Source organism: Salmo salar, chromosome ssa27 (genome assembly GCF_905237065.1).
Source record: "Salmo salar chromosome ssa27, Ssal_v3.1, whole genome shotgun sequence".
NCBI classification, from domain to species: Eukaryota; Metazoa; Chordata; class Actinopteri; order Salmoniformes; family Salmonidae; genus Salmo; species Salmo salar.
This window is the reverse complement of record NC_059468.1, coordinates 3,777,259-3,787,661: the sequence shown is the minus strand read 5'-3', so window position 1 is coordinate 3,787,661 and position 10,403 is coordinate 3,777,259. Positions and strand designations below refer to the sequence as shown.

Genomic DNA, 10,403 nt, shown 5'->3' with positions numbered 1-10,403 from the left:
AGCTTGTCTGGTAGGCTTGTATCACTGGGCAGCTCTCGGCTGTGCTTCGCTTTGTAGTCTGTAATAGTTTGCAAGCCCTGCCACATCCGACGAGAGTTGGAGCCGGTGTAGTACGATTCGATCTTAGTACTGTATTGACGCTTTGCCTGTTTCATGGTTTGTCGGGCATAGCAGGATTTCTTATCAGCTTTCGGGTTAGAGTCCCGCTCTTTGAAAGCGGCAGCTCAGTGCGGTTGTTGCCTATAATCCATGACATCTAGTTGGGGTATGTACGTACAGTCACTGTGGTGACGACGTCATCGATGCACTTATTGATGAAGCCAGTGACTGATGTGGTGTACTCCTCAATGCCATCGGAAGAATCACGGAACATATTCCAGTCTGTAGCTTAGCATCTGCTTCATCTGACCACTTTTTTACTGACTGAGTCACTGGTGCTTCCTGCTTTAATTTGAGCAGGAATCAGAAGGATATGGTCAGATTTGCCAAATGGAGGGCGAGGGAGAGCTTTGTACGCATCTCTGTGTGTGGAGTAAAGGTGATCTAGAGGTTGTTTTTTTATATAAATATATTTTTTTCTGGTTGCACATTTAACATGCTGTTAAGAAATTAGGTAAAACTGATTTAAGTTTCCGTGCATTAATGTCCCCGGCCACTAGGAGCGCCGCCTCTGGATGAACGTTTTCCTGTTTGCTTACGGCCGTATACAGCTCATTGAGTGCGGTCTTAGTGCCAGCATCGGTTTGTGGTGGTAAATAGACATCTACGAAGAATATAGATTAACTCTCTAGGTAGATAGTTTGGTCTACAGCTTATGAGATACTCTACCTCAGGCGAGCAAAACCTCGAGACTTCCTTAGATATCGTGCACCAGCTATTTACAAATATAAATAGACCGCCACCTCTTGTCTTACCAGAGGCTGCTGTTCTATCCTGTCGATAGAGTGTATAACCCGCCAGTTGTATGTTATTCATGTCGTCGTTCAGCCACGACTCAATTATACATTAGATATTACAGTTTTTAATGTCCCGTTGGTAGGATATACGTGCTTGTAGTTCGTGCACTTTATTATCCAGCGACTGAACATTGGCCAATAATACCGATGGCGAAGGCAGATTAGCCACTCGTCGCCAGATACCTATGTCTCTTACTCTGCGAATGACGGGGATGAGGGCCTGTTCCGGTGCCTGGAGTAAATCCCTCTTGTCTGACTCATTAAAGAAAAAGAAAATGTGTCCAGTTCAATGTGAGTAATCGCTGATCTGATGTCCAGAAGCTCTTTTCGGTCATAAGAGACGGTAGCAGCAACATTATGTACAAAATAAGTTACAAACAATGTGAAAAAACAAACAAAATAGCACATTTGGTTAAGAGCCCATAAAATGGCAGCCATCCTCTCTGGCGCCAAGATCACTTTGAGGCAAAATACAAGCCGAGATCTACCACTCTGCTTTTTTTTTTTAACATGACATAAAAACGTACAACTATGCAACATTAACCAATTAAAAACAGTACTGTAGCAATGAGGTTTGTGCAGTAAACTTTAGGCGCAATACATTATCTCCTCATATTGGCTTTGCTTGAATTGCCCTGCTAATGCTTTGCTTTTCAGGCCATTGTTTTAAATTATATTTCAAAATTTGAGGTAGGCGATGTGATCACACCAGTAATAGATCTGTTGTATTACTTGTGAGGCACAGCTGAGTGAGCATACGTTGAAATAATTAGCTTTTTATATTTATTTTACAGGGTTGACGATGCCTGCATCTGATGGTCAGTCTCAACGCAGGGAGAGAGCAGCAGACTGAGGGTCCGTCTCTCAACATCCCTCTGCTGTCCCTTTCCTCCACTGACCAAAAAGGGACACAGTCTTCCTCCAGCTGATGGCGAAACTCGAGTCGCAACGCATTATTTCTGCCTCATGCACAAATTCATGTTACTCCTATGATCAGAGAAAGTTAAATATTCCTCTATTTAAAAAAGACCCAAGCCGCTAACAATAACAACGCAAGCCTATAGATACACTTTCCTACTCATTCATTACGGCTGCAGTGCTTGTTGTAGCGCTGAGTGGAAATAGGAGTTTATGCCTTAAAGTGTTGAATAAGAAAGTGTTGACAGTGGTGAGTAAGAACTTAAACATGAACTCACTCATAAAAACAGCAGCTCTTCGCTGTATTTGTTGACAGTTTCTCTTAACTTTGCTGTTGCTTTAGCCTCGAGACTGCTTTATATTTTATTGCAGACATGGTCACCTGAGCCATCCGGTTGGCAAGCGGTGGGCCTATAGTGCACTTGATTTGCTCTCTGGGCCTGCCGGGAATGCAGAGTTTGTACCTTCAGACACATGAAATGGTTCAAAATGTCAAGTTTGCCTACCCGGCGTGCTGCTTTATCATTGGGTTTTTTGCAGAAATGTTTGGCAATCGTCTAGGAATGCCTTGGAGATCGACCAGTATCGTCATTTGACAGGTTGGTGACCACAGTGCTAGAAAGTTGAGTGAAGTTCAATCTCTTGTTTCTTTCTGTGGGCTGACATTTCTGCAAGGCAGTCTCGAGGCTAATGCGCACACCCAGTTTAAAGGGAACATCGGTTGCAGTGCTTTCTGTGTGGTGCATACATAGGATTTATCAAACTGAATGCATAGACGGCTTGATAGAAATGGTAGCAGAAGGTGAATGTATCTAACTCTGCAAGGTAAAGAGACACACGTTCTTAACATGTATGACACAGTGTGTGGATTCATGAAGAACATCAAACTCTGGGAGAAGAAATGTGAAAATGGGGATATAAGTTGTTTCCAGCAGCTTGACACCTACAGTACCTTTTTGTACAGGTGATGTTGACAGAGTTCCTATGGTGCAGATAGCAAGTTCACATTTATCCAAACCCAACAGGAAGTTCAACTCCTACTTCCCTGACATTGAAAACAAGTCTGCCAAACTTGACTGGGTGCGTAAATCACATTTTTGTCAAATTTACACCTAATTTAGGAATCGCATGAGGGTGTACTATAAGCGGGTGTACTATAAGCAGGTGTTTTAGGGGTACAGTACCCCAAAATGTTTGGGAACTACTGGGCTAATAGCATTTTTGATAATTCAAGAGGTCTTCAAATTCAAAATCAACTAGCTGAATGATCCTTGGTATGACCTTAAAGCAATTCCATATAGTTTAGTAGACCCCCCCCCCCGACTCTAATCCACATCAAGTAACTCGTGCAACGCGGACTGTGAAGAAACACGCATACGCTAGCACATACACTGTAATATTGTTGTGCTATACATTTTGTAATGTAGATATGTGGTGGTGTAATGTTATATGATGTACTGTTTGTTTTTGTGTAACTGCCTTAATTTGTTTGGACCCCAGGAAGAGTAGCTGCTGCCTTGGCAGCAACTAGTGGAGATCCCTAATAAATACAATACTCTTATCCAGAGCCACTTACAGAAGCAATAAGGGTTAAGTGAATTGCTCAAGGGCACATCGATGGATTTTACACCTAGTCGGCTCTGGGATTCGAACCAGCAACCTTTCCGTTAGGCTACCTGCCGCCCACTACCTGCCGTCCTTTTAGACCCACTTGCAAATTGAAAATGATCTGGTGGAGTGAACAACTGACTTTGTGTGTTTGTTTGTTGTACTCAGTCAATTGTAAATGTACTTAGAGTTTTGAAACATGATTCATTTCGATGATCTGTTTAGATTTTTATGCTCAGAGTTGGGAAAATGTACACGTGAAAATTGCACCAATGTGAGTGATTAAAAAAAAGAATAATATTACAAAACTTTTGATAATTCAAAACAGCAAAAAACGAAAGATACCTTTCTAGGATTTTCTTTATTTTAATTCCATAATGCATGCACCACACATGATTGTAGTAACTTAAGGATAAATCAAATAAACGCCTATGTAAGGTTTAAGAATTCAATGTTACAGCTTCAACAATACACTGATCGACTTCCACAACAATAAGTATCTTAACATTCAGGAACAGAAACTGTGTGAAAACAAAGTGAGTGTCTTTAATGCATTCTCAGACGTGCTTCTCTTTGCAAACTTTGAGCTGATAACTAAAAAGCCCTTGATTATGGGTACTCAGTGCATTATTCTGATAGGAGGAAAAGAACTTGAGAGGGGATGATGTGACAGCATAGCATCAAAACATGAGAAAAACAAGTCAATCTGGTTTAAACATGCAGTGTGAATGAAACAAACTGTTGTCAAACCGGTTTAAGAAAACAACAGTAATTTCATCATGTATAAACAGACTAGGATTGGTCTTTATTTCGATGTAGGGGCGGCCTTCTGGTTCTTGGGAATCTGAATCAGAATGTGTCTTCTAGTTGTTCTAGTACAGCATGCTGCCCCACACGGAGGCCACCAGGGCGGCGCCGAAGGCTGCGGTGACAGAGAGCTTGGCAGAGGTTGCGCCGCTGATTGTGACTGGGTTACACTTGTTGGTGTCGCAGCAGGTCCTGACAGTGGTGTAGGTGGCACCCAGGAGGGTGGCGTTGGTGGTGTTGTTGCACATAGCACTCTCCAGACAGCCTTGGGTGTTGAAGCCTAGGAAAGTAGTGAGGGAGGGGAAGGCTAGGGAGAGAGAGAAGATATGAGGGTTAGAATGATAATGAACCTGATTCTGTGTGTGTGTGTCGGGCAGGGATGGGCAACTGGCGAAATTGGCACCCCTTTTGTAGGCTCGCAGATCAATTTCCAGTTGGGGTCTCAACTTACTGTTGTCAGTCACTCAATTAACCATGTCAACTAACAATTTTTAAATTGGTAAATTAGGGGCTATTCCCAATGATGGAAGTTTAAGGAGAGGAAGAAATTTCAATTGACATAATATGTGCATAAGCTTTCAATTTACATTATGGCCTTGCCTTACCTTTCGTTGTGGCTGGCAACGTGACATTCTTGCTCTGCAGCTCCGAACCGTAAATATCAGTTTACTTGTAGCCACTATCTAGTTAGCTCTAGTTAAGATCTAGTTAGCTCTAGTTAAGATCTAGTAATGGGATTTTCAGTTATTTTTACTGACTCTGATCTTTGACTCATTTAGTTAATTTGAGTTAGTAGCACGTAGGATTCATGATTCTACAGGTCTGTTGTTCACATCTCGTTCACCATAGGGGGCACGCAGGAACCCCACCGGCAAAAATGAATGGAAAAATCTAAAAAGAGGCATGATTCTATAAGCCTCTCGTTCACACATCCATAGTGGGCTTATTGGAGCTTTCATTTGTTACTGAGACCTGTAAAAGTGTTTAAAAAAATTGCATTTGTTGATCGCTAGGCATACAAATAAGATTATTTCGTGATACACTTCAAACAAGGTCTATTTGTGGCCGTAACCGGACTAGATTGTGAACGACTCTTGGCGGAATGCATTGCTTGACTGCTGTGAGGATGATAAGCACAATATAACTTCAGCCCCCCAAACGACTAAAATGAACGAGTCACTCAGAAAAAACGAATCATGACTCTCGAGTCAGTAAAAACAATCGCTCAAAAATAACAAATCATTCACAAACTGCAATGCACCCAGAAGAATGTACCGCCACTAAATTGATACTTTCTTTTGTCTGGGTGCTAAAATGTATTTTTTTTAAATAAATAATGTGATGGGGGTGCAACCAAATCTCCCTTAGTAGCTCTGGCTACTGATATAATGCATTTAGTTGAGAGAGTTAAGTTGTTGAACTGCACAAATCAATTGACTGCTTGTGTGGGAATGGAGACCTGTGAGCCAATGTGGCCCCTCATTATGAGTTCAGATTTTTTGTGGCACCCAGTTGCCCATCCCTGGTGTAGGGGGATGGGGAGTTTCTACCAAGCATGTCATTCAGGTGAGCTGAATGAGAGGGGATGGGGGTGGGTTGGGGTTTGAGGAGGAGTTGAGTACTTACTAGCTCTTCCAGTGAAGCAGCGACTTGTGTTGGTTGTGCAGACCTGATCAGCAGCATTTAGGCAAACGCCCACCAGGCCCACATCACATTTGTTACATGTCAGCGACTCCGCTGAAACACACAGCGTTGGGTGGGGTTAGACAATCAGATCACATGGCTTCACACACACAACACACTGAGTGAGAGAGTAAACATGACAATGATGAAATGTTAATTGTTTGTTTCTGTTAGACACATAGGAGGTTGTAAATACATCTGCCAGTACAGAATAAACAGGTGGGCATCTATGTGTAAGGTTGAGTTTCATGACTGAACACCTCAGATGATTTGATGTGTGGTCATAGACTTCTGAGCCCTTTGGACCCCACCCTTGTTTGGTGTGCTATACACTACCACAGCAGTACAGGTATGTGGCCTTTATCATACATAATCATTCAGATTCACTGAAATGGCATGTCATTACATCATAGACATTACATGAATCATACAGAATTGTAATTCACGATCATCACTGCTGTCTACTACATCATTCTCTGTAGGATTGTGAAGGAAGACCCTTGGCCAAATGTTAACTCCTACAGAGTAGGTCTCTATAAAGTTTCTGTAGCGATTTCTATGACCAATTAGTTAATTAACAATCACTTAGCAGTGTATTCAAAAGCATAGGGAAAGTGCTGTCTACCGTCTACACCCACTTCCCTGCTGTTGAATGCACCGCTAGCTGCTAATGCTTACAGTTTCTATTAGCATTGCTACATGCTTTAAAAAATCACTAGCCAGGAGATGCTGGACATTGCTACATAACTAGACTACAAACTCAAAAACTTTACAAATGAAACGACAACCCGATGCCAAAAATAAACACAAAGTGCCTCTAATAAAGTAAACTATGCTTTACACTGAATAGAACGGACACGTATCATAAAACCTATGGATGAGAACTGTTGCAGGAACATACCTGTAGCTAAATTCACCCTGTCATGATAACAATTTAAATACAATATTGTCCAAGCAAATTGCATCCTCAGTTTTGTTTGTGAGCGAGTGGCATTGATGATTGATTAGACTCACCTAGCATAAAAGATGCAACAACTGCAAGGACTCCAAAAATGATTTTGTTCATCTTGACAGAAGTGATGAGTTGAGATTTGATCGCAAAAAGAATCCTTTTCAAACGTCTTATTTAGCTAAATCAACTGGTAAAGCCTGGGTCATAGACATGGGATTTTATACTGTCAGAATTGGGTTGGGGGCGAAAGGAGGAGGGGGAAAAATGGAGTTCAACCGGTCTTCGGTCATCCTCTGAAAGGTGTGAATGTTTGGAATGAGAGGTATACTAATGTAAGTGGTTGATGAGGGAGCAGGTGGTGGGATGGGCGGAAGGAGGGAAAAGAGAGAGGTTTCTGATTTACAGTATCTAGGTGTCCCTGAATTCCTCTGTTATTCAAATATTTAAACAAAGCCCAGGTATGTCATCGCACAGCAACTGGTGCCAACTGACTGAATATCACCTTTAGAATTTCCTTTCATATCAGGTGATAGTCACACTCAGGTGATGAGGTGAAAGTATACCACAGAATATACACTGTGCAACTCAGCAGGAAGAGTGGTTCACAAGAGAGCTAAGGATCCACTCAGGGTTGTTTATCAAAAACATGAAACTTATAGGCCTAACTGATAACATTCAATCATTGTGCATTTCAAACTGGTCACAGGAGTATATTTTAAGATGCTGCTAAAACAAATAGGATGCTCTACTACTATACAACAGGGAAACAAGGAAGGTTTGTTTGACTCCCCGGATATTACACTAAAGAATGTCAAGCTTTGAAAAACCCAGCTCGTGAATATTTCAAATTTCTTAACTGTACAGTGCCTTAAGAAAGTATTCATACCCCTTGACTTTTGCCACATTTTGTTGTGTTACAGTCTGAAATCAAAATGGATTAAATAGATTTTTGTTCTCACAAATACAGAAATATCTAATTTACATACTATTCACACGCCTTGAATGCCAATACATGTTAGAATCATCTTTGGCAGTCTTTCTGTGTAAGTCTAAGAGCTTTGCACACTTGGATTGTACAATACCTGCACATTATTCTTTAAAAAATTCTTAAAGCGGACTGTAAAATCTTGACCTCCATATTGGCTAAACAGCTGGAGGCAGTGATTACAACAATAATACATCCAGGTCAAATAGGTTTCATTACTGGTCATCACCTACCTGACAACATATGTAGATGCCATTCCCCAACCAGTGCCATGCATGGCATTGGATGCTAAAAAAGGCATTTGATTGGGTGTCATGGTCTTTTCTCTTCAGAACATTGGAAACATTTGGATTTGGTTCCTTATTGTATTAACCCATCAGAGTCTAAGCCAGGGGGGCCACATACCTGTACTGCTGTGGTAGTGTATAGCACACCAAACAAGGGTGTGGTCCAAAGGGCTCAGAAGTCTATGACCACACATCAAATCATCTGAGGTCTTCAATCATGAAACACAATCTTACACAAAGATGCCCCCTGTTTATTCTGTACTGGCAGATTTATTTACAACCTCCTATGTATCTAACAGAACCAAACAATTAACGTTTTATCAGTGTCATGTCCACCACCCCCCCCTCCCCAGACTGGAAGAACTAGTAAGTACTCAACTCCTCCTCAAACACCAACCCACCCCCATCCCCTCTCATTCAGCTCACCTGAATGACATGCTTGGTAGAAACTCCCCATCCCCCACACAAGCAGTCAAATGATTTGTGCAATCACTCCATTTGTACAGTTAAACAACTTAACTCTCTTAACTAAATGCATTATATCAGTAGCCAGAGCTACAAAGGGAGATTTGGCTGCACCCCCCCCCCCATCACCTATCTGATTCGGACTATTTTGAGTGACTATTTTTACTGACTAGAGAGTCATGACTCGTTTTTCTTAGTGACTTGTTCATTTACATCTGTAAATGTACAACTGTAAAAACTTGTTCATTTACATTTACAACTGCGACCTGGCCAAGATAAAGCAAAGCAGTGTGACAAAAACAACAACACAGAGTTACACATAAACAAACGTACAGTCAATAACACAAAATAAAATAAAAATATCAAAATCTATGTACAGTGTGTGCAAATGAAGAAGAGCAGGGAGGTAGGCAATAAATAGGCCATAGAGGCGAAAATAGTTACAATTTAGCATTAATACTGGAGCGATAGATGTGCAGATGATGATGTGCAAGTAGAGATACTGGGGTGAAAAAGGGCAAGAGGGTAAGTAACAATATGGGGATGAGGTAGTTGGGTGTGCTATTTACAGATTGGCTGTGTACAGGTACAGTGATCGGTAAACTGCTCTGTGAGCTGATGCTTAAAGTTAGAGTGGGAGATGTAGAACAGGGCTCCGGGCAGCCGAGCGGAAATGGAGGAAAACTCGCCTCCCTGCGGACCTGGCATCCTTTCACTCCCTCCTCTCTACATTTTCCTCTTCTGTCACTGCTGCTAAAGCCACTTTCTACCACTCTAAATTCCAAGCATCTGCCTCTAACCCTAGGAAGCTCTTTGCCACCTTCTCCTCCCTCCTGAATCCTCCTCCCCTCTCTGCGGATGACTTCGTCAACCATTTTGAAAAGAAGGTCGACGACATCCAATCCTCGTTTGCTAAGTCAAACGACACCGCTGGTCCCGCTCACACTGCCCTACCCTGTGCTTTGACCTCTTTCTCCCCTCTCTCTCCAGATGAAATCTCGCGTCTTGTGACGGCCGGCCGCCCAACAACCTGCCCGCTTGACCCTATCCCCTCCTCTCTTCTCCAGACCATTTCCGGAGACCTTCTCCCTTACCTCACCTCGCTCATCAACTCATCCTTGACCGCTGGCTACGTCCCTTCCGTCTTCAAGAGAGCGAGAGTTGCACCCCTTCTGAAAAAACCTACACTCGATCCCTCCGATATCAACAACTACAGACCAGTATTCCTTCTTTCTTTTCTCTCCAAAACTCTTGAACGTGCCGTCCTTGGCCAGCTCTCCTGCTATCTCTCTCAGAATTACCTTCTTGATCCAAATCAGTCAGGTTTCAAGACTAGTAATTCAACTGAGACTGCTCTTCTCTGTGTCACGGAGGCGCTCCGCACTGCTAAAGCTAACTCTCTCTCCTCTGCTCTCATCCTTCTAGACCGATCGGCTGCCTTTGATACTGTGAACCATCAGATCCTCCTCTCCACCCTCTCCGTGTTGGGCATCTCCGGCGCGGCCCACGCTTGGATTGCGTCCTACCTGACAGGTCGCTCCTACCAGGTGGCGTGGCGAGAATCTGTCTCCGCACCACGTGCTCTCACCACTGGTGTCCCCCAGGGCTCTGTTCTAGGCCCTCTCCTATTCTCGCTATACACCAAGTCACTTGGCTCTGTCATATCCTCACATGGTCTCTCCTATCATTGCTATGCAGACGACACACAATTAATCTTCTCCTTTCCCCCTTCTGATAACCAG

General features: G+C 42.7%; 1 protein-coding gene across 1 annotated transcript; it reads right to left on the bottom strand.

Moving 5' to 3' along the window:
- Nucleotides 1–3,824: 3,824 nt before the first annotated feature.
- Nucleotides 3,825–7,245, bottom strand: LOC106588215 (sperm acrosome membrane-associated protein 4). Its single transcript, XM_014176988.2, has 3 exons — nucleotides 6,987–7,245; nucleotides 5,916–6,026; nucleotides 3,825–4,596 (listed from the first exon to the last, which is right to left on the bottom strand). Exons 1-3 carry the CDS (start codon nucleotides 7,036–7,038, stop codon nucleotides 4,355–4,357), a joined length of 405 nt encoding a protein of 134 aa, XP_014032463.1. The 5' UTR covers nucleotides 7,039–7,245; the 3' UTR covers nucleotides 3,825–4,354.
- Nucleotides 7,246–10,403: the final 3,158 nt, after the last annotated feature.